Raw genomic sequence first — 24,441 nt, forward strand, 5'->3', positions numbered from 1 at the left:
GGACAGCACAGATGCAAAGTCGCCTCCCTCGCAGGCCTAGGTGGCTTATGCAATCGAGGCACCACTTTAGACCAACATTATTCAAAGTGGCTTCATGGCAAATGAGTTAACTGCAAAACCACTTTGAAAATGGAGTATTGGGGGGATCCCTGGGTGGCGCAGCGGCTTAGCAACGCCTGCAGCCCGGGGCCTGATCCTGGAGACCCGGGATGGAGCCCCGCATCGGGCTCCCTGGATGGAGCCTGCGTCTCCCTTTGCCTGTGTCTCTGCCTCTGTCTCTCTCTCATGAATAAATAAAAATCTTAAAAAAAAAAAAACAAAATAGAGTACCGATGATAATAATTCAAAGTGTTATTGCAGGAACTTCGGTGACCAGTGAATCCGAAGCCCCCAAACACATTCCCAATTTGGAGAACCCGCAGCGTCTGTGAAAAGCGAGTCTGGGCCATTTGCCCTGTGCTCTCCGGGGTCCGCGGCGGACGCGGCCTTCCCGAGCGCGCCCCTCCGCCGCCGCCGCCGCCGCCGCGGGGCAGGTGCCCGCCGAGCAGAGGGAGGGCCCCCGGCGGCCGCCGCGGAAACTTTGGGGTCACAAACACCTCGAGGGGCCTCCCCGCGGCGCGCCGCTGCTCCTCCCCCCCCCCCGGGCCGCCGCGGAGCCCCGCCCCCCCCGCCGACGTGGCGGGGCGCTCAGGTCGGCCGGGTCAGGTGGTTGGGTGCCGCCCCGGGAAAGCGCTCCCCGCCCAGGGCGGGCGCCGCCGCCGCGCCCCACGCCGCCGGGGGAGGGGACTCGGCGGGAGTCGCGGGCGGAGGCGAGGAGCGGCGCGCCGGGCGGAGGCGCAGAGGACGCGAGGCGGCGGGCGGGACGGAGCCATGGACCGCGGCGAGCAAGGTGAGGGCGCGGCGCCTCCGGGAGGGGCGCCCGCAGCAGGTGCGCGGCGGCCCGGCGGGAGCGGAGCCTCCCCGACTTGCATCTTCCCGACCCGGTTCTGGCGTCGCGGCGGGGCCGAGCCGCGGGGAGAGGGGAGCGGACGGCTGGGGCCGCGGGCGCGCGCGCGCGTGTGTGTCCGCGTGTGTGCATGCGCGTGTGTGCATGTGTGTGTGCGCGCGAGCGTGTGTGCATGTGTGTGCGCGCGCGTGTGCATGTGTGTGCGCGCGAGCGCGTGTGCATGTGTGTGTGCGCGCGTGTGCATGTGTGTGTGCGCGCGAGCGTGTGTGCATGTGTGTGTGCGCGCGAGCGTGTGTGCATGTGTGTGCGCGCGCGTGTGCATGTGTGTGTGCGCGCGAGCGTGTGTGCATGTGTGTGCGCGCGCGTGTGCATGTGTGTGCGCGCGAGCGCGTGTGCATGTGTGTGTGCGCGCGAGCGTGTGTGCATGTGTGTGTGCGCGCGAGCGTGTGTGCATGTGTGTGTGCGCGCGAGCGCGTGTGCATGTGTGTGTGTGCGCGTGTGTGCGCGCGTGTGTGCGCGGCGGACGGAGCCCCGGGCACTGCGGGAGAGACCAGCAGGGGGTGGGGAGGCCGGAGGCTCTGGGCGGCGGCGAGGGGGCCGCGCGCGCTCCTGTCGCCGGTGCAGACTGAGGAACTGCCGACCGCGGGTCCTCGCGCCGCTCAGGATGGGACCGGGCCTCCCCCCGCCCCCGCGTCCCCAGGAGCGAGACTCTCTGCCCTCGCCCAGTTAGCGTGCTTAGGGTTCTGGGGGCGTTTGAGCCCCGGAGCAATGGTTTTGGACGTCTCTGTGTAAGAGGTGCCCCTAAATTCTGCCGTGGTGTCCAGGGGCTTATGGGGGGTGCGGGGGATGGAGCTTTTCCGAGGAAGGGTCCTCTTTGCCTCGTCAAGGTGACAGCCCACGGTCCCACCGCTGCTGCTCTGGATGGACTTGTTTCTGCAAACAGTAGTATCTCAAGTGAAACGGTCTCCGCCAGAAGGCTGGTTTAAGGGGGATGCAAACAGGAGGGCATGGTTTTAAGATCTGAATATTAAGTATTTAAAGGTCGCTTCATCTTTGTGACGCTAACCCGGTAATAATACAGCCGGCGGCACGCTTTTTAAAAGATACGTAAATGGCAAGGGGGAAAAAAAAGTAACAATATTAAGGTACGTTTTAGGAAGTGGGGAGAGGAACGACTCCTATTTTGAGTTCAAGCACGACAGTTTTCATTTTTGCTTATCACTTTATATTTACCTTTAGGCAGGCTTTTTATGTAAATAAAAGCATATTCCATATATACTATTGTGTATACAATATGTAATTGATGTGTGTGTGTGTGTGTGTGTATGTATAACAGGTAACATATATCTGAACACCTGTTGTTTAGATTGGAAGCTTGTTGATGTTAGAAGCATATACTGCATCTTTGTCCAGGGTTGGGTGACATAGTGATTTGCACATGGTAGATCCTTAAATGTTTGAATCAGAAAGCTCACCTCCCGTCTTCTGTGTGTTGTTAGGAGAAGGCCTAGGAGCCACCACGTAAGCCAGCATTGTTCTGTCTTTTTCATGAGGGTGTCTGTGATGTCAAACATGTGAACGTGCGTATTTGCATATGCCTTACATTGTCATATTTATCATGATGCTGTTTTTAGAGTAGCTCTGTTTGGTACTTGTCAAACTAGATGAAATAGCTGTGTGTGACCAGGTGAATGGTGTGACTGATGTTACTAGATTTTGTTTTCTAGTTTGGTGAGAATCACAGTCATTAGTACCTCCGTGCTGATTGCACCTTGTGTGGTTTTTGTAGGACTAGTTTTTCATGTGTGTGAGATATTTTATGAGTTCTTTGGCCTATGAGGGCAGTCTCTCCGTTTCTAACTTTCCGATGTTTTCTTTGGTTAGTCATGTTAGTTCTTGTTTTTAATTATTATTCCTCGAGGGCAAGGGAAATCCATCCTCCTGAAGTGGGGAGTCTAAGCTCAGCTCAGAATGAAACATGAGTCACCTGCTTTGGGAAGGTCAGGTGGCTCACTCAGCTTTGCTGTGTTGCAGCCACGTGGCCTCTCCTTAGGCTTCTGGTTCCATCTGCCTATCTCTTTTGCATTTTCTTTTCTTTCTTTCTTTCTTTCTTTCTTTCTTTCTTTCTTTCTTTCTTTCTTTCTTCTTCTTCTTCTTCTTCTTCTTCTTCTTCTTCTTCTTCTTCTTCTTCTTCTTCTTTTTTTTTAAGATTTTATTTATTCAGGAGAGACACAGAAATGGAGATACAGGCAGAGGGAGGAACACGTTCCCCTCTTTTGTGTTTCCATCTTTATGTTCCCATGGCACAAAGTAGGTGCTCCGAAATGCTTGTTGACTGCCAAAGATGAAAAGGAAAAGTGACCAAGAGTATGTTCTGGCTGTTGGAACCTCTGATGTCCGCCCTTGGTTCCCACTTACTACTGTTCTTTTTTCCCCTCTGTATTTTAAAGGAGCAGAACTCTGTGGTTAGGCAGAGAAAGTTGTCGATCAAGGCTGTTTTGGACTTAGAGGGTAAGTTTACTTGTAAGGTCTTGGAACTAGCGGAGTGGATGGCTCAGTCTTTGTTGAATCCGTGGTGAGACTTGCTTGAAAAAAGAGGAGGAAATTGGGATCGTAAACCTGCATGTTCCCTCCCAAACAGTGTTGGCTGAAAGAAAGTGTATGAAACTCTGATTTTCTCTTGAATTGTGTTTTTTTTTCCAAGTACTGAAAGCCGCATAAGAACATTTTGGGATTTGTTTAACTTTTTAGTGTACACGGAGTTGCATTTGTTCCCTAAAACAAAACAAAACAAAACAAAACAAAACAAAACAAAACAAAACAAAAAAAAACGACTCTAGATGCAAAATTAAATGCCCTACCTCGGGGATCCCTGGGTGGCGCAGTGGTTTGGCGCCTGCCTTTGGCCCAGGGCGCGATCCTGGAGACCCGGGATCGAGTCCCACGTCGGGCTCCCGGTGCGTGGAGCCTGCTTCTCCCTCTGCCTGTGTCTCTGCCTCTCTCTCTCTCTCTCTCTCTCTCTCTGTGTGACTATCATAAATAAATAAGAAAAAAAATATTAAAATAAATGCCCTACCTCTTGTCTTAACTGCATTTCTTTAATGTAAATGTTTCCTTATACCTTCCTTAAAGTTGTCAAAATTTATCCCTTGCTATTTTTTTTTAATTTAACAGAGCTATAAAGTCTTAGAACAGTTTTCCTTGTGTTTTATATAATATATTCTAATACTATAAAGTGTTTGGCCCAGAGTCTGCTGTTTTCCCCACCTTCCCCTGTACCCAGACCTTGTACATAATATTCTGCTTATATTGAGAACTTAGTCCACAGTAATTGATTTAAAACATACCCCAAGGGATGCTTGGGTGGCTCAGTTGCTTAAGTGTCTGCCTTTGGCCCAGGTCATGATCCTGGGGTCTTGGGATCAGACCCTGCTGGGCTTCCTGCTGGGCAAGGAGCCTGCTTCTCCTTCTCTTGCTCCCCCTGCTTGTGCTCACACTCTGTCAAATTCATACATACATACTTGCATACATACCATTACCCCCCCCCAAAATAAAACCTACCTTAGACTGCGTAGTGCCTCTCAAGACTTTCCCCCCCAGAAGCCAGCACATTGAATGTGTGTGCTGCTTTCACCACTTTGAAAGTGTAGTGTGCCATGCTAACTAGAGCATACATTGTGTAAAAAAACCTCCTGGCTGCCTTTTATGGTGTCGAATAAATATTTATACTTGAGTACTCTCTTATGTTAGCAATAACCTGTACTTCGGCAGTCATCTAGCCATTAGTGCATTTTATCTGTGTTTGAATTCACACACAGACACACACACACATACACAGACACACACACTCACCCTAAAACTTTTTTTTCAGGGAGAGAGGGAGGGCTGCTGGAGCCAAAAACCTGGGAGAGGAGAAGGCTGCAAGAAAAGTAACACAGTGATATGCCACTGTAATTTTGGCATTGAATTGTACCTTCAAAATAGTAGAACCGTGAGATGTCACTTATTTAAAAATAAAACAAATGTAGAGATGAATGGATAATAGTACAGAGGGTCGGCTCACAGATCTCAGGGTTTGACCCACCCCACTCCTGGGTGTCTTTGGTCAAGTCTCGCTTTCCATATGGTACTAATGTCTTTGTTAGTTCAAATTCACTTCCTGCATTTATTTTTATGCGGCAGCCTTCCTGGTCTCTAGGGCAAAAGCTGAGTGGTAGGAGGGGTTGTGATCTTTTAGCAAGATCTCAAAACAGCATAATCTATGCGCACGATAAAAACAAACATACTCTCAGTTCAGGACCACAAAGAACAGCAAGATCCCCTGAATTTATTTGCTTCTAATCCTTTTGTTGTAGGTTAAGATTATTATATTTTCCTTTGGGGTTCATTATTTCTGTTTTAATTGTTGATTGCTGTAATCTTCAGAGACTCTCCCAAATTTTATTTGCATGTAGTACAGAAACCATCATCTTAGCGATGTATTTTTATTGGAAAAATATCGGGGGGGGGATCAAATGATTTAATGTCTAGTTGAAGTTAAAAACATGTTTACATTAAAAATACTTTTTGGTAGCTGTGAATAGTTGTTCATTTTAGAATAATCAGAAAATACAATGAAAAAGAAAAAAAATCATCCATAATTCTATTCTGAAAACTCATTATTAGCTTATTGATTTATGGGTATAAATCAATATGTATCATTTTAAACAAGTCATAAAATGATCTCTTATTGAATATTTCATTTTATAACTCGTTTTTAATTTTTTAAAAAAGATTTTAAAATTTATTCCTGAGAGATACAGAGAGAGGCAGAGACATAGGCAGAGGGAGAAGCAGGCTCCCCGCAAGGAGCCTGATGCAGGACTCGATCCCAGATCCTGGGATCAGGACCTGAGCCGAAGACAGATGCTCAACCACTGAGCCACCCAGGCATCCCTATAAATTGATTTAAGTTTTTAAAATTTATTTGCATGATCTCTGCACCCTACATGGGGCTCAAACTCATGACTCTGAGATCAAGAGTCACATGCTCTTCTGACTGAGCCAGCCAGTCTCCCTTTATAACTCCTTTAAAAAAAACAAAAAAAGGGATCCCTGGGTGGCGCAGCGGTTTGGCGCCTGCCTTTGGCCCAGGGCGCGAGAATCCCACGTCGGGCTCCCGGTGCATGGAGCCTGCTTCTCCCTCTGCCTGTGTCTCTGCCTCTCTCTCTCTCTCTGTATGACTATCGTAAATTAAAAAAAAAAAAAAAATTAAAAAAAAACAAAAAACAAAAACAAAAAACAAAACCTCAATATATTTAAAAAATATGCTTCTCCAACATCATTTTGACTACTGTGACCAGGTAATTAATGCGTGTGATCAAAATTCTAACTGACTCAAAGTTTGCAAAACATAAATCTTCCTCCCATTTCTGTCTCCTGGGCTGTTTCCCTCACATAGCAGTGCCAGCATTGTACCAGTTTCTTCTCTTTCCATCCAGAGTCTATGCAGGTAGGTATCTATACACTTATATATGAATATATATGTATGTGGATATATTATATAAATTGTAACATGCAGATTGTTTACCACCTGACTCCCTCCACTTAAATACAATATATGTTTTAGAGATTATTCAATAGTTATATAGAGCTGCTTCATTTTAATGGCTATTTGTGGATGTACCATGTTATGTATCCTAATAGGTGATACTTGTTCCCTATTGATGGCCATTTCAGTTTCCCCTGGTATGTTGCTTTTAAAACAAATCTGCAGCAAATAAATTTGTATGCAAGTCATTTGATAAATGTGCCAGTATGTCTGTAGGAAGAATTGTTAGAAGGATGTGACTGTTCAGTTTGGATAGTGCGAAATCCTGCTCAGTAGAAGTGCCAGTTACACTCTACTAGCATTGTGTGGGCATCTGCTTCCCTCCATCATTCGGCCTGGGTGTTGTCACACTTTTTCATCTTTGCTTATCCTATACGGCAAGAGGGGTTTCTTAGCATATGGTTTATTATATATATATTTTTAATATGAAAGTGGTTTGGTAAATTTAAATCTATATTTCATTTTCTGTGAAATGTCACATTATATACTTTGCCCAATTTTCTGTTGTGTTCTTTTTTCCCTTGATTTGCAGAATGTAGCCCTCCATCCATGATATGAATTGCTAATGTATTTTTTCCTGGTTTGTCTTTACTCCTTTGACTTGATAGTGATCTTTTCCCAAGTAGAAACACTAATTGATGGCTGTTTTCATTTTTAGCTTCTAGCTTTTGAATCATTCCTGGAAATACCATCCCCACTTTGAGTTTCTGTTTTTTATTGATTTTATTTTTTACATTTAAGTCTTTCATCCATCTGGACTTTATTTTGATAGAAAGTGTGAGGTATGAATCTTAACCACCGCTCCCAATTGGCCACTCAGTTGCCCAATACCAGTCACTGAATATTGGATTTTCTACTGATTTGAAATACTACTGTTGTCATATACTAAATTTCTGTGTTCTGTTCTTTTCCTTTGATCTATCTGTGCGTTCCCAGCAACCAGACTAAGTTATCATAGCTTCATAATATGTAAAAATACCTGGAAAGACTGATCATCCCTGATTACTATTTCTTTCCTTTTCTTTTCTTTCTTTCCTTCCTTCCTTCCTCTCTTTCTTTTCTTATCTTTTTTCTCTTTTCTTTTCTTTCTTTCCATCCTTTTCCCTCCCTCCCTCCTTCCCTTTTCTTTCTTTCTTTCTCTTCTTTATTTCTTTCTTTCTTTCTTTCTTCCCTCTCTCTTTCTTCTTCTCTTCTCTTCTCTTTTTTCTTTTCTTTCCTCCTCTTTCCCCATGCCCATCATGGAGCTCAAACTCCTGACCCTGAGATCAAGAGTCACATGCTCTACCAACTGAGCCAGCCAAGAGCCCCTCTATTTTTATTGTTAGAATTTTTTCCTAGCTATTCTTGCCAGATTCCATTTCCAAATGAACATTAGAATCAATTTGTCTAGATGAAAATACAACAGAAATCCTGTTGGTATAGCTTTTCTCCCTCTCCTTCTCTACCTCCCTGTCCCCCCATTTCTCTCTCTCTCTCTCTCTCTTTCTTTCTTTCATTCCTTGCTTTCTTTCATGGAGGGAGGCATGGGAGGAGCAGAGGGGTAGAGAAAGAGAATCTTAAGCAGGCTCCATACCCTGTGTGGAGCTCATGTGGGGCTTGATCTCATAACCCTGAGATTGTGACCTGAGCTGAAACCAAGATTTGGTCGCTCAGCTGACTGAGCCAGGTGTCACCCACCAACAGTTATTTTAAAGGGAGGAGGGGAGGTGTGAGTGGGGAGCAAAAAAATGGACAGGGGAGGTTGAAAGGGTTTGTTTTTTTGCATCCTCAACAACACTTGTTTGTTGATTGATTGATAGAGGCTATCTCAGTGGGTGTGAGGTGATAGCTCATTGTAGTTTTGATTTGCACTTTCATGATGATGAGTGATGTGGAACATCTTTTTATATGCTTGTGGGCCGTCAGTATGTCTTCTCTAGAGAAATGTCGGTTGAAGTCCGGTGCCCATTTTTGTTTGGATTATTTGTTTTTGTTACTGTTGCCAAGTTGTAAAAGTTCTTTATATATTATGGATACTAAGCCCTTATGAGATCAATGGTTTCCATGTATTTTCTCCCATTCAGTAGGTTGTCTTTTTGCTCTTGGTTGTTTCTTTGCTGCACAAATGTCATTCCATTAAAAAAAAAAAGAAGAAGAAGAAAAGAAAAAAGAGTTAGGAACTCTATAGAAGAAAAATGCCATCTCTTTTTATTTAAAATTCCTCTATTTACTGAGAAGCTATATATGTTATTAGCCATTTTTCTTCTCCTCTTGAGGTTGTTACTCACTTTTTATACTTGGATCTTGGTGTGTCTTGGCCGCCTTCTCATCATCCCCTCCATGGTCCTATTAAACCTTTGTGTTTTGTGGCACATATTTTTCCTGTTTTTATTTTTATTTTGGTTATGTCAGACCTTTAAGATGTTGTTTTTACTAACAAAATACAGTATTAAGAGCAAATACTTTGTAGGTGACATTTTGGGGAGTAATTTGCATGGCTCTGGGCAGCTTTCAGTTCTTCCTTCCCTGGGTCTTTAAGTCTTCTCTCTTACCACACTTTTGTAATCAGTCAGTACTAAAAATAGTGGGTTTAGGTATTACTGTTAATTTACATGCCTCGGCTTATAGGCATGGTGTGTTTCATGTTACAGATAGGCAAATAATGTCAGTTTAAAAATTTATATAAGCATAACCTTGATAAAGTTTAGGATTGGGAGTTTACTGTTAGGATCAGCCATTGTGTTCTGGGCTTTGTTGGAGGCATTGTGGTGTGAAAAGGAACATCTGGTGCAATCAATAGGGCTATAGGAATGAAGATAGTAGTTAATCTAACTCATTAGTGTCTGTAGTTGGCTAGAAATAGAGTCACTAGAACAGAAAAAGGTTCTTACATTTGTATTCCTAGCACTCAGTCAGGTGTGTATGTAGTAGGTACTCCATAAATCTTTGTCCTGTTGCACATAATTAATTGGAAAGATTCCTAGCATAGAGTCAGATTGGGTTAGATAGTGACTAAGAATTAGGAAAGGATAATGGTTTGGCAGAGAGGCAAGACGATAGGTTCCAAATATTTTTTAGTTTTATATATAATCACTGAAAATCTGTAAATAGAAGAAGCCAAATTAGTACTTTACTTCTGAGGTATTATGTTAACTGTGTGTATATATGTATGTAGATAGAGAAAGACAGTGAGGTTACATTTCTGTTCTCTAAAGCATGTTGGATGTAGTGCTCAATAAATATTTTCACGGATGCGTTTCCTATGTTGTTCTACCAAAGTTAGTTATTTGCTTCAAATGTGTCCTGGGCTTAGGAGGCAAGGGTGGTCTCCGCGCATTTTAGAAGTTTTCTTTGACTGCAGTTGAGAAGGGCAAGGGGTATGTTGACAGTGGTCTCAAGTACTGACCACTAGTTAACCAGAATGAGAATTCTGCAGAGAGAGAAAAATGCAAACATTTTTGGCCTTGGGGGCAGTTAGCAAAAGGATGACCAACCTATTGTTTTGGTGTCATGTGAGAATATCCCTTTTGGTATATCACTTTATTAGAACTCAGAATGATATTGGTGATGATGGTGACCTGGCTTTTGCAAAACTCTTATTAATTTTTTGACGTATTATTTCACTTGAATCTTAGTGCTGGTGGGTGATAGGACTGGTATTATTTTCCCTTTTTTTTTTTTTTTTATTTATGATAGTCACACACACACACAGAGAGAGAGAGGCAGAGACACAGGCAGAGGGAGAAGCAGGCTCCATGCACCGGGAGCCTGACGTGGGATTCGATCCCGGGTCTCCAGGATCGCGCCCTGGGCCAAAGGCAGGCGCCAAACCGCTGCGCCACCCAGGGATCCCCTATTTTCCCTTTATATACGAGGAAACAGAAGCTGATTGATCACGACTTCCCTACATACACTGTGCTAGATGTGGTGAGTGCTACAAAAACTTTGTCCCACACCTCTTATCTCTAAGAGAATCATCAGGACCCCAAGAAAAATTTAAGCTACATTTGTTAACTGGTTTTAAAGCCCTGGGGATACTTCATACTTCTTAGAGATGTTTTTTTTCCCTCAACTAATTAAAATAAAATTGGAACCTGAAGGGACATAGCGTCAGCCTTGCATTATAATTACCTAAGTCTTCCAGCTGGGGTTTTTACTGGATCACTTATAGAAATACTCCTCCGACTCCTAATACCAGCAACAGCATTTGCTGAGTGTGTTTTATATGTTAGGTTATATTCTAAGTGCTTTTCATGTTTCATTTTTTAATATCTTTTTAAAAAAGATTTTATTTATTATTTTTAAAGATTTTATTTATTCATGAGACACACACACACACACACACACACACACAGAGACAGACAGAGACACAGAGACACAGGCAGAGGGAGAAACAGGCTCCATACAGGGAGCCGATGTAGGACTTGATTCCGTATCCCCAGGATCATGCCCTGGGCTGAAGGTGGTGCTAAACCGCTGAGCTACCTGGGCTGCCCCATTTTTAAATATCTTCCTAAGAAACCCATGAACAGTGCTTTAATATCCCTGCTTTACAAATGAAGAAACAAGGTGTAAAGGGATGACTAGTTTTGGTGCTGAATAGTATTGATTCTGAAACTGAATATTAGACATTTCTGTAAAAGGCTACTTTGGTGGTTTCCCGTTCAAATTAAACATTTAATGTATTTGAGAGCAAACATGATATGATGCCTGCCCTCAGGCTCAAGGCCAGTCTGGAGAAAGAGACATAGAGCTTGCTCATTGTCTTGAAATGGGTGTTGTAAGAGCTTGCTTGCATAAGTGATGGAGGAGGAAGTGAGCAACTCTGGCTGGGTCATCAGAAAAGATTCTTACAGTACATGACCTTTGACCTTGGACTGGATGGCTAAGTAGGAATCTTTGTGAGGGGTGAGAGAAAGACAGACGAGGAAAGGAGTTTATGGAGGCAAGTCAACATGTACAATGAAGCAGTGGCACGGATGGGCAAAAGGGTGTTTGTGAATCCTCAGAATTTCCCTGGATCCGCAACCTCAGGTAGTCATCTGGGTGTGGGGAGGGGGGTGGTGGTGTGAGCAGTCTTGTGTGCTAGGATCAGGAATCCAGACTGTATTCTGTAGGTGGTTAGTAGGTGGCAGGTGTGGGGGAGTTCAGTTTTAGGATATTATTTTGGCAATTGAATAGAAGGTACTAGCAAACCAGGTAAAGCGTGTCTCTGTATTCCTAGCCAGTGTTAACCCTAAGAAGCAAAACTGCCAGTTATTTTACCAGCAACAGATGGGTTTCTTTGAGAATAATGGAGAATTGCAATCCAGGACAAGAAAACTATGGCAAAATCCACCAAGCACAAGAGAGGAATCTTCTTTTGTAGAAGAAAGTGGGAAGTTGGGAAGACTGTCATAAACAAAGACCTCATTGGAGTCAACTGGGAGGGTTTTTATTTTATTTTTTAATGATTTTATTGATTTAATTGAGAGAGAAAGAAGCAGCAGGACAAGCAGAACAGGAAGGAGAGGGAAGAAGGGGATCTCAAACAGACTCTGCCCTGAGCGTGGAGCCCTAGCCAGGCCCGATCCCACAACCTTGAAATCATGCCTGAGCCAAAGCCAAGAGTCCCGCGCTCAACAGACTGAGCCACCCAGGGGCCCTAAACTGGGGGTTCTAAGCCTAGTGGCTTTTCATTAGCCGAGCTGGGACTCTCTCTCATTGGCTGGGCTGCTGAGGCAGGAGGAAGTCCCCTTTCTTCCTGCTAGAATTGTAAAGTAGTATCTGTGTGCAAGGTCCTGTCTCTCTTCCTGTTGGGTCTGCAATCCACTTCGAGTGGTGGAGCAAGAGAGTTCCCCCTCCCCACCCTCCCAACTCCATTTTAGTGAGGTTTCCTTTTTATTAGTTTTCCACACCAGAGGTGGGGGTGCTGGGTTCCTGAGAGATCGCTGGGCTACCGTGTGTCATGTCAGGGGTGGAGGGGATCTGAGGGTTAGAGAAAAGTAGAGAGAAGGGCTTTCAGGTTGCATGGAAAAGGGATTGGGATGGAAAATCTAGAAAGAAGAGCAGATGCTGCGAAGGAGATAATTATGTTTGTGGAGTATGGCACACTTGAGGCCTTCCCAGTTGTCCGAAGCTGCATAACACACCATGGTAAAACCCAGTGGTTTATAACAACAGCATTTGTTATGGTCACAGATCTGTCACTTGGGCAGCGCTTGGTGGGGACAGCTTGTCTCTGCTCAGCCTCAGCTGGGGCGATGTAAAGTGTGAGGTGGAGATCATCTGAAGGCTTACTCACTCCCGTGAGGGGTGGTGGTACTGAGAAGACTCAACCAGCTGGGGCTCCTCGGCACCCGTCTCTGTCTGCGTGGCCTCCAGAAAAACCCCCCAGCACGGGCCTGTTCGATGGTGGTTATTTGGTTGCCTGTGTTGAGTAGTAGTTTATGCTGGAGACTGTGCTGTAGACCTGACAGTGGGCAGCCCCGGGATGCCCACCCTTCTTGTGTGTTCCCTAAGGGCTCCCAAGGTGTGACTCTTAAGAGAGAGGTGGACAGAAGCTGTGTGACTTTTATGACTTCGTCTCGGGCATCACTTGGTCCTCATTCTATTAGAAATGTGCCAGCAGAGGCCAGCCCATACTCAAGGAGAAGGAGGTGAGACTTGACTCCACTTTGGGAGGGAAGAACATCAGTGGCTCTGGGCACGTTTTAAAACCACTACCCAGGTCTCATGGGATGTTTATGTGGGTAGGTTCAGGGGTGAAATACGGATCTCTAAGAGAAGGAGCTGGGCAGGATGTCAAGGTTTGGGAGACATGTGATCTTGGAAGCTATTAAGTTGCTGAGGGGATCCCTGGGTGGCTCAGCGGTTTGGCGCCTGCCTTTGACCCAGGGCGCGATCCTGGAGTCCCGGGATCGAGTCCCACGTCGGGCTCCCGGTGCATGGAGCCTGCTTCTCCCTCCTCCTGTGTCTCTGCCTCTCTCTCTCTATGTCTATCATAAGTAAATAAATAAATATTAAAAAAAAAAACACTATTAAGTTGCTGAGATGGCCCAGTGGAGGGGGGAGAGCAGGGGAGGGGGAGGAAAGTGGAGTGAAAGGAGAGCAGAACTTGGATGTGAACATTTCAGGGCAGAGAGAGGAAGGTGCAAGTTAAGACAGAGGGAGTTCAACTTTCAAGGGCGGTGGAGAGGCAAGTGGAGAGAGCCAAGTGGATGGGCCAGAAAGAGTATTGGGTATTGGCTGGTGCTGAGGACCCATAGTAGGTAATGCTGAGGGGTTCAGACTCCGTGGGTTGGGGTGGGGTGGGACTGCTCACCAGTATCCAGTGTCAGGTTTTGTTTTTGAACGCAAAGAGGGTGGTAGTTTGACCTCTGTGCGCATTTGTAAAAAGAGAGAAGCCAGAAGCAGGGGGAGAATAACTGGCTTTGCTATTACTGTATATGTCACTGGTTTTAGTTAAGATGCTTTTAATGCAAAAGGTATTATAATAGTCATACCCTGGAGTTTGACCTTCAAGGAGCTCAAGTCTATGAGCAATAATTCACTTTAATGGTAACAGCTTTGCAGAGAGTAAGTACTTATTAAATACTTGCAAAATGAAAGTGCAGTATTACACATTCTCTGGGTGGTATGAGAGCCAGAGAAGCAATTTCGCCTGGAGGTGACATTTGAGCCAAATCCTAGTGAAGCTGTAACTTTTTTTTTTTTAACTGGTGATTTCTCAGGGCGAATCTGAAGTTGTGAGTGCTCACTTCCATCATGGAGTGTCTTGGCTATGGGATTCATTTGTGCAGCGTGCCTGGGTTTGTCAAATATTCTCTCGAAGGCTCTCTTGAAAAATGATTTGCAGTCCAGAGTGGCAGGTCCCAAATAGGAGTCCACCAGCTATTTCTCTCGGGTCACTGTTGCAAGGGAAACATACCTTTCAAATCTATTCTTCTGATGATGTTTAAAATGGATTGCCCATTGCTTCAGGGATTAGATAAAAATTTTGACTAACAGTAAAGATAATATGACAGATTGCTCTTGGTTTAGGGGCTTTTATTTTTTCCCAGAATTATAATCCAATTTCAGACTTCCTCTTTTTTTTTAAAAAAAAAAAATACTTTTATGTAGTTATTCATGAGAGACACAGAGAGAGGCAGAGACACAGGCAGAGGGAGAAGCAGGCTCCATGCAGGGGGATTCGCGGGATGGGATTCAATCCCGGGACTCCAGGATCACGCCCTGGGCCAAAGGCAGGCGCCAAACCGATGAGCCACCCAGGGATCCCGCGGACTTCCTCTTTTTAATCTCCAGAAGGGACTCCAGTCCTGGGAGGGGGGTGGCTGTTTTGCTGGTTTGCCTCTGGCTGGGACTGTGGTCACTGCAGCTGGTCTGATGATGTTTCCTAGTCTGATTATTCTATTTATAATAGCAACCGTAGCTGTTAAATTTGAAGAGGAGTGAACTCTGCTGAAACACCCAAGTGCACTTGATAGCTTTGATAATTCCTCAAAATCCAGAGTGAAGTGTAAACTACAAATCATACATCTGTCTTTTGGCTCCTGTCAGTTTTCTCTTTTGCACACCACACTTTCTGTGGGTCTGTCATCCAACTTTGCTCTTCCTCCTTCCTTCAGCTTTCCTCTCTTTTCCTGTCTTTTATCTCCACCGAATTTCCATTTTCTCCCGCTCCTTTCTATCTTTCCCCATTTTGGGTCATAAAACAGAACTCAGGAATTTTGTTGTTCTTTTTTTTAAATTTTGCTTTTATTTCATGGATTTATTCAAGATATTTTATGTTTCTTATTAGTATTAACGTTTTTTTTCTGTGGGAATAAAAAAAACCCCCGAGTAACAGATTTCCTAGTTTGTTCATTTATTATTAATTAATTTCACTGCTATTGTGACATTAATTTAGGGCTCTCTCTCTCCCTCTCCAGTGTCAGGTTTTGTTTTTGAACGCAAAGAGGGTGGTAGTTTGACCTCTGTGTGCATTTGTAAAAAGAGAGAAGCCAGAAGCAGGGGGAGAATAACTGGCTCTCGGAATGTAATGATTCAAAGCTTAGAAAAAATATTTCAAATTAGTCGTTGGGAATCTTCAGAACTCATACTTTATTTAACTCTTTGGGTCTCTGTATGCATTCTGGGCAAAGTGGAAACACTAAGAGGCTGCATAGTTTTTAAAATTTACTGGAAAATGAAGAGGAACTTTTGATTTTTCTTTATCAATTGAAGGAATTGAGGGAAGTAGTCAATTGCATTTCTAATCCCGTGTCATCCCAGAGTATGGACACTTGTCATATTGTCACTTCCACCTTAGATTCTGGACACGTTGGCCACTAGCAAGTGTTCCAGCTCCCTGAGTGGAGGAGGAGGCTGTGCGGTGGGCAGCCCCTACGGGCTGGGCTCCTGGGGCTTTCACCCACATTTGCACACAGAGCACTGTACCACGAGCCCCCGGCACTCAGACTGTCCTGCTTCTCCTGACCCGGGGGCTTGTTCACCCCCAGTCACCCTTTTGCTTTTGACAATAAAATGCAGTTTTGGGGAATTTGTTTTTAAGTAGGTTCCACGCCCAGCATGGAGCCCAGTGTGAGACTTGAACTCACAACCCTGAGATAAAGACCTGAGCTAGGATCAGGAGTCAGGACCACAGCCCATGGAGTCCCCCAGGAGACCCACTGGGGAATTTTTAACGTGTGTCCATTGTGCCATTAATACCACTACCTCACATCTGTATTTTCCGTGCTGAACAAAAGAAGAAAGTTAGTGGGCCCTTCACGAGGTGCCCTGCCACAGAGTGTGGCAGTTCTGGTCTTTTCTCTAGAGGTTGCAAAGGCGACTGGAAGGATGCAGAAGGTGAGATGGGGATGGTTTGGGCCTTTCAGCTTTGGAAGAATGCGAAATTCTTACTTCTTTTCAACCAGTACCATGTGGGAAGGAGGAATTTTATTTGGCAGGGATGCTCACGATGTATTCAGTATATGCCTGGTCCTGGCTCCAGCCAAGCAGTTCAGGGCAGCAGATGCCTTCTTTGAGCTTCTCTGCATCTCCGCTCAGATGGACTCTTCCTTTTCCATCTTACTGATAAGGGGGCGTGAAGTGTGGGGGACTTAAAGAACTACCCAGTATCATACAGTTTTTACAATATTTTGCCACCTGTCAGTCATGTAGAGAGATGTGATTTTATTTTTATTTTTTAAATTAAACATTTTTTTTTAGAGATTTTATTTATTCATGAGAGACACAGAGAGAGAGGCAGAGACATTGGCAGAGGGAGAAGCAGGCTCCCCGTGGGGAGCCCGATGTGGGATGCAATCCCTGGACCCCAGGATCATGCCCCTGAGCTGAAACCAAGAGATGGATGCCTAACTGATTGAGCCGCCCAGGTACCCCAAGAGTCCTTATTTTAAATGGATTTGTTACAGACATACATTTGCTAAAATGGAGCAGATTTATTTAATAAAACCAAGTCTCCAGCGTACGGGATTGTGCTTGTGAATCCTTGTGTTAACTGGAGATGAGTCACGTTTGGATGCCAGTAGAGCCAGAGTCCTTGGGTCCGCAGTTTAGGTCTTGCGATTGCTGTTTTGGGGAGAAGGCCTTGCTGAGGTGGGAGTGGAAGTGCTGGAAAAGCAGCATTCCCCTCACCCCCTGTAGGACTCACTTGAGGGAACTTCAGCACCTTTAGAGGAATTAGTTTTTCCTGCTGAATACACCTCTGCTTATTCCAGCCAAGCCAGTGGGCAGCTCCCCCCCCCCCGCCCCTTGGGGGGGGCGCTTTTTAGGAAGCAACTGTGGCTGTCATTAGCTTCCTCACTTACCTGGCATCTCCAGCTTCAGGCAGCCATAAATGTGTATAGTATTTTTCAGTGCTTTGCAGTAATTCTTTATCATTTCCCGCCCCCCCCCCCATAAGCTAAACATAATCCTCGGGGACAAAAATGTATAAAAGCAAAGCAACGAAACACGTCTTTTAAATAAGAGAGGCCTAGGGACCTCTGTCATCTTAAGCACCCCGCCTCCCACATTTTCTCAGCATCATCCCTTCTTTGAAAATACCTGTTAATTAAGGGACAGATGTGCTAAGGGAAACATAAACACGTTTTAATGAAAGTAAAAACCAAAGCCCAGGCCTCATTTCCGGTAGTCACTCATACTCCTCTGCCAGCCCTCCTCCCTCTCCCCTGCACACACCCTGTCCAGTCACTATTCAGGTTCCTAATCACAAGCTCGGACTTGAAACACAGGCTGCTTTCTTTGGCAGGCCTTCAGGATATCAAGTTTCCTCTGTTCGAAGGGACCCCGAGACCTGCTTGTGCCTGACTTCTCTCACGGAAGAGATCTTCTTGAAAGCTGGATTTGCCAGTCATAGTTTAGGATAGTAAATGTAATTGGTATGGCGGGGGTTTGGGGGGCTGGGGTGTTGAGGAAAGGTGTTCTCATAGCAGCATTTCATACCTCAACTAGCTGCTCAGGTTGTTTCATGCCAGCCCAGGTGGAGTTGGCTTCTGCCCATGTGATTCTGTTAGTCATGGTTGCAGGCTGGCCTGGTCCTCCAGCGTCCCTGGAGAGCTGGGGTGGGGAGGAGGGGAGGAAAAAGATGGTCAGGATGCGCCTGCTTCTGACGTGGGTGGCCGTGGGGGGGAGGTAGAGGCAGTATTCAGAAGTATTCAGAAATGTCTGTTCTAGAAGGGGGCGCAGGAAGGTAGAGGCTCCCCAGGGTTGCAGCATTCTGTTATCGACGTAACAGAGAGGTACAAGGGCTCTTGTTTATACTGAAAGCTGCTTATCAGTAATTGCTTCGTCCTTCTCTGACAGATGTTGACATAAAGGCAATTCTATCCTGGCTTGCTTTTCACTTGCTTCCTAACTCATTTGGGAATGGATCTACTACAGTGGGCATATTACAGGATGATCTCTTAATATATCTGATGCCTGACACTACGGTCTTTTTCTTAAGTTTTAAGTCTTTTCTCTCCAGAGTGAAATCGTATTTTTCTTTATTATTCTTGATGTAATGTTAAATCTTTTCTTTTTTAAAAAATTGGAAATTTCTATTTTATGTGGCTGTAACTTTTTGTTTCATCTTCGCTAGGTAAAGAACCTAAGCTTCTTAAATGGATGTGGCTAAAAAGTTGGCCTTGTTAAAGGAAAAAAAAAATTGGGTGAATGGTGGGAGATGAGAAGGAAAACTATGCATGCTTTCAGGTTAAAAAAGAGATCATTTTTCTCTGTACCATGGAGAAGCATGGCCCAGATCATTGAATGGCACACAGCTGTTCCTTTGTAGGTCTGCAGTCACTTTAAGCATGGGGTTTTGCTTGTGTCAAAGAACAAGTGGGTTGTGATGACCTCGCAATATCTAGGAGAATAAAGCTTGAAACTGAAGGAGCTGATGTTCCCAAAACCCAGGAATGAGAATGTACTCTTATTCCTTTTTTTCTCTTCAGCGAAACTTGAAGAGTACTTGTTTTAGAGAGAGAAACTTATACTTGATCTTTGATCGCAGAGTTAAGGTAAGAATATCTAGGCTGTGTTAGATGTTGGCTTTTTAAGCTGTTGTAGGATGTGTGTCAAGGGTGATACCTGCATTTTGGACATCAAATGGGCTTCTCGCTTAAAAAAATTTGGAAGTGGAAAATTCGTAATTCTTTATAAAGTGCCAGTTATTTTTATTCCTAGTTTGGAACATGAGTTGTAGCAATAATAGGGAGATTAAAAGGTTATCTCTTACTTGCCATCTCTCTGCTGAAAATTAACTATAGCTAATCCTATTTTTATATTATAGGTTTCCATAACCTTAGTTTATTTTTAAAAAGATTTTATTTATTTATGAGAGAGAGGGAGAGCACAAGAGCAGTGGGGAGGGACAAAGGGAGAGGGAAAAGCAGGCTCCCCTTGTGGGCCTCCATCCCAGGACCCTGAGATCATGACCTAAACCAATGGCAGACACTTAACCAACTGAGCCCCCCAGGTGGCCCCCCCCCCCGCCATAACCTTATTTTAACGTGGATTCCAGACTACACTTGTGCATCTTTGTTTATAAATATTGGCAGTAATGGTCCATTTTACTTCTGTGAAGTTGGTGAGAAAGAAAATACAGGTGTAGGTGTTTGCTTGAGTTTATGCATTTCCAGACCCCACAACCTGGAAAGGGATGTCAGGGCTTAGAGGGTTACATTTGTTACTTAGATTTCAAAGCCCTGTTTCCTGTCTCCTTTTCCCTGCTGCTCAAGGAAGCAGCCCCAGAAAATATAAAGATGACAGCGAAGCCTGGGAGCAGCATTGTCCACCGCAGAGTATAGTGCAAAGGAATCAACAAAACAGGACAACAGAAGATTTTGTGAAACTTCAGCTTTTCCAAAACGATGTTTGCATTATTCTTTGGTAGCTAAGTGTCCATTGTAATAGAGTTGACTGTCGTGTACATTTTCTGTGGGAGACGCTAGTAAGATCAGCTGAACTCACTGAGACACTCCTGAGAATTCTGGAGTTAAATTCCTAACTTGGCTTGTTTTTCATGATCTTTGTGAGCTCCAACATTTCAGTAGCTCACAGGGAACCTCCATTCCCTATTCCATAAGCTTTTCCTCTACCGTAATTGCATGGTTAACCATTTCTCCAATCCCCTCCCAGTACCTGTAGTATCCAAAAAAAAGTTACTTTTAATTTATAGGAACAGTGCAACAATGCACGAAAACACTTCTTGTTAAAAAAAAAAAAAAGGCAGTATGAAGGGGCAGGTCAAGAGAATATGGATAAAGATATTTGCTCAGACACCTCATTTGGTGAGAGTCTTGTCCTTTTCTTAGCGACCTGAATATAGACCTGTGTAGACTAGCAGTTCTCAAGCTTTTGTTTGCATCTGAGGGCTTGTCTAAACATATTAGTAGACTCAGATTGCTGATTCAGTGGGTCTGGGGTGGGGCCTGGGAATTTGCATTTTTAGCGAGTTCCCTGGTGATATCAGTGCCTCCGGTTCAGGGACCACACATTGGGAACACTCATAGAATTGATTTTTGCATATGTGTGCCTTTTAAAAAGGCAAATAAATACTATTGTACTGTAGGTGCTTCTCTAGTTTTTATCAGCTCTGTCTTGTGGAGAGCTTTTTGTGGTAGTACCTGGCAATCACTTCCTCTTTTTTTTTAAAGAGAGTGTGGAGGGCACGAGGGGCAGAGGTTGAAGGAGAGACAGAAAATCTTTTTTTTTTTTTTTGACAGACAAAATCTTAAGCAGGTTCCATGCTCAGTTCAGCGCAGAGCCCTATGTGGGTCTCTATCTCACAACCTGAGGCAAAATCAAGAGTTGGATGTTTAACCGACTGAGTCATCCGGGTGCCACTGTGATCATTTCATTCTTTTTAACTGCTGCATAGTGTTTCAGAGTATAAATATGCTTTAATTTAACTTCTATTAATGGGCATTTGGGTTCTTTACAGAATTTTGTAAAACTATTATAAATAACTGCAGCACTGAGCGTCTTTGTTTATCCATCCTTTAGGCAAGCATGTTCGCCTGGGGTAGTATGGAGAAGTGAAATTGCTGAGCATTTATATATTTTATGTTATTTTTGTTTTAGTTGGTAACATCACCCTGACTCCTTACGATGTTTACCACATTAACACCTAGCCCTGAGTAATTTATTATCCTCCTAAGCTGGGGCTAAACCAGAGTTGCTAGGAAAATTGTAAAAATGTGCTGATTGGGCTCTTTGGAAATTCAGCTTGAAATGGGCTTTGGGCTGCTCGCCAGTCTTTTTTCATTTTTTATAGACTTCCTAAAACTGATAATCCAACCATTTTTTCCACTCACGGTACACTTGGTAGGTAAGCATTGCCCTTGGTAACAATGGCTCGCTTATGTCACGTTTATAGAGGATATAGGTCCAAGTGTATCTTGTAATGGGAAGTGGTTGTTAGACTTCTCCATTCTGGATGTCCTTCCTTTTGTCAGACTCTACATATTGGTAACCAAATGTAGCATTTCTTGTATCCTCCACTTCCTAAACCAGTTATTCCTCGTTTTCTTTTCTGCCCTGGGCAACCATATGTGTTAAGTGAGTCTGGCAGGTATTAGGTGGGGCCACCGTCTTAGGTAGGTTGTGGCAAAGTAGGTGGGTGTTACATCTCAGCACTACCATTGCTAATAGGTTTGATTTCCTAGGTAGGTAAAGTCAGAATTAGAGGTGGGGAGCTCATGCTGGCTTGTCAGTTCCTTGTTTTGCCAAGTCGTTAAAATCAGCCAATATAAAGCTACCATCTTTTTATAAGTGTGAGATTTTTAACACCCCTCTCCACCCTCTCAAATCAGGAAGATCATAATCTGAGAATAAAGGGCATTGCTTTTAAGTTCAGTTTCAGGAAAAAAATTTTTTTTTTTTCTCCTTTGCCTCCAGCAAGTGAAAAATGTGGATTTAGTCTGGCGTTGGCCTAGCATATAGAGGAAGCTGCTATTCCTGGAGTAAAAAATGTAATGTCTGTACTAGGTTTTCCTAGTTTGCCATGCTGTTGGTTAATGGTGCTCCCAAAAGTGACTGGACGTGGAGGTGGTCCTATAAAGTGCAGCTCTCCTGAAGGAGAAAAATTCTTAGGATTCTTAGTCACCCATTCCTTGGAGCACTCCTGTGTGTCAGGCATTGAGCTACGTTTTAGATAAAAAAGAAGCAGAGGAAGGAGTTCTTGCATTTCAGCAGCTCCTTGGTAGTCTTGCTTTGTCTGTAGCATGCAAACTGTTTTCCCATGAAAAAGTGTTAAAACTTTTATATATGGGACACCCGGGTGGCTCAGTGGTTGAGCATCTGCCTTCTGCCCAGGGCATGATCCTGGAGTCCCAGGATCGAGTCCCACATCGGGCTCCCTGCGTGGAGCCTTCTTCTCCCTCTGCCTGTGTCTCTGCCTCTCTCTCTCTCTGTCTCCCATGAATAAATAAATAAAAATCTTTAAAGAAAAAAAAACTTTTATGATGACAACTGCCATGTGTGCTCAAAGATCATCGCTTGCTGTCAGAATCTGCTTATATTGGTCACTTTGGGCTACAAGCTGTGCTTCGCCAATGTTGCTGGTGTATCTTTGAGCTTCTCGGGAGCATCTCCTTTTAAAGCCAAGAAACTTTATTGTAAGGACACCTGCATATCCATTATTTACTTTTGTGCTTTTGCATGTGAAAGTACCCCGTAAATCATAACAAAACTTGTTCCGATTTTTTTTTTACTTGTTCCGATTTTAACACAAGGGCTCCCCACATACACAGTGAACCTTTCCTCCTCCTCGTCCCAGAATACTTCAGCAGAGCCTGAGACAGTTGTGCATTTGGAACCTCATGTGGTGTGTGGAAACAAATTAAAAAATAACCCACAGAGTGACCCATTACAGTGTTAATTCTTTCCAAACAACCAAGATCTAAGGAGCTTATTAGGGTTTAAATAGGTACAGTGCTTTATTAGATTTTTTTTTTTTCTGTTACAACTTATTGGATGAGGTGCCAAAGGGGGTAGAGATGACCTAAAAAATGTGGAACTCCTTCGATTCGATTAAGATGGGCACCGAACACCATGCTGAAGGCAGTTCCACGGTCTCAAGGAACCAGTTGTGGGCTTATTTCAGTGAATCTGACAGAAAAGGTATTTTGAGAAAAGGGTGGCGGCGGGCTCTGAGCCACATGAGCATCCCATGAACTCCCTCCCAAGAAGACCACTATCCTGAAGCCTACTACATATTTAATACAAGGGGAGGCATCTGATGCTTTTCCTAGTGCTACAGGGCTCGCTGCAGTTGCTATGGAGAAGCTGGTGCTGGTCCCAGCTGTGTGACAAAGGCCCTTCAGGGAGGGGAGCAGGAGCGGAAGGTCACTTAACCTCGATTAGCTTGGAGAGCCCTGCTGGTTCTGATGACTATTGATCAGTGTCTTTATGGCCTCCTGTATTGTAAAATGTCTGCTGTTTTTAACTGTTGAGTATTTTTTTAAAAGTACTGTCTTATTTTTCTTGGGATTTGGCTTCCCATTGCAGAATCCTAAACTTGTATGTTGGTAACATTAAGATATAATTTACTGACTAATTATTTGTATTGTTAACGTGATATTCTTCATAGTAGAGAAGAGGACAAGATATTACAAAAAAACATGTGCCTGACAAAGATGACTTTCATTTGAAGAAGGGTAAATGACCTGGTTGGTTCTGACCATTCCTTGAACTTTTTTCTTTAAAACTAATTATAGAATTTGTTATATATATATAACTTAAATATTGGAGTCTTTTCCATGGATTTCATTTTACAGATTCGTTCACAAATAAACTGTGACTTTTATGATTGTTTAAAAATGTAATGTGTATATTTCACGAATGAGAGCATAAATAACACTTTTTCTTTTGAAAAGCGTGTTGTTTTGTTTGCTTTGGTGCCTAATACGGTGGAATGTACTAGAATCTTAATAAACATTTAATGCATGTGCTTCATGTTGAAAATGGAACTATCTAGTCCTTAGTAGGTTTTTTAATCTTTATATACTTCTAGTCCCCAGAGTAGGTTTTTGTGATACTTGTAAATTCTAGAAATGATAATTTTTTAGTTGATTGATCAGTTGGTTGCTTTTAATGTGGTGGACATTGTGTTAACTATGAAACCTAAAAAAAAATTAGCATGGGTGGCCAAAAATTATGGGTGGCCACTTGCTAAGTTTTAATGAATCTGGTCAAAGGGAAAATGTGTTTTCCAAAGTACCCATACTTTTATTTATTTTTTATTTATTTTTTTATTTATTCATGATAGTCACACAGAGAGAGACAGAGAGGCAGAGGGAGAAGCAGGCTCCATGCAGGGAGCCCGACATGGGATTCGATCCCGGGTCTCCAGGATCGCGCCCTGGGCCAAAGGCAAGCGCCAAACCGCTGTACCACCCAGGGATCCCAGTACCCATACTTTTAAATTGGAAAGGTTGCCTTTCCAACAGTA

At 43.9% G+C, this 24,441-nt stretch overlaps 1 protein-coding gene across 2 annotated transcripts in view; it reads left to right on the forward strand.

The window, feature by feature from the left end:
* The first annotated feature begins 735 nt into the window (after nt 1-735).
* The window catches only part of TPD52 (tumor protein D52), a 107,928-nt gene continuing 84,222 nt past the window's right edge, over nt 736-24,441 (forward strand). Inside the window, exon 1 of one of the 2 annotated variants that reach the window (XM_055318285.1) lies at nt 736-889. In XM_055318285.1, the coding sequence (XP_055174260.1) occupies nt 871-889 (19 nt within the window). In that variant the 5' untranslated portion in view covers nt 736-870. Of the gene's footprint in view, nt 890-11,443; nt 11,550-24,441 lie in introns of those variants that run through there. The other variant, XM_055318284.1, reaches the window with a different exon arrangement.

Source organism: Nyctereutes procyonoides, unplaced genomic scaffold (genome assembly GCF_905146905.1).
Source record: "Nyctereutes procyonoides isolate TBG_1078 unplaced genomic scaffold, NYPRO_anot_genome, whole genome shotgun sequence".
In the NCBI taxonomy this organism is placed as follows: domain Eukaryota; kingdom Metazoa; phylum Chordata; class Mammalia; order Carnivora; family Canidae; genus Nyctereutes; species Nyctereutes procyonoides.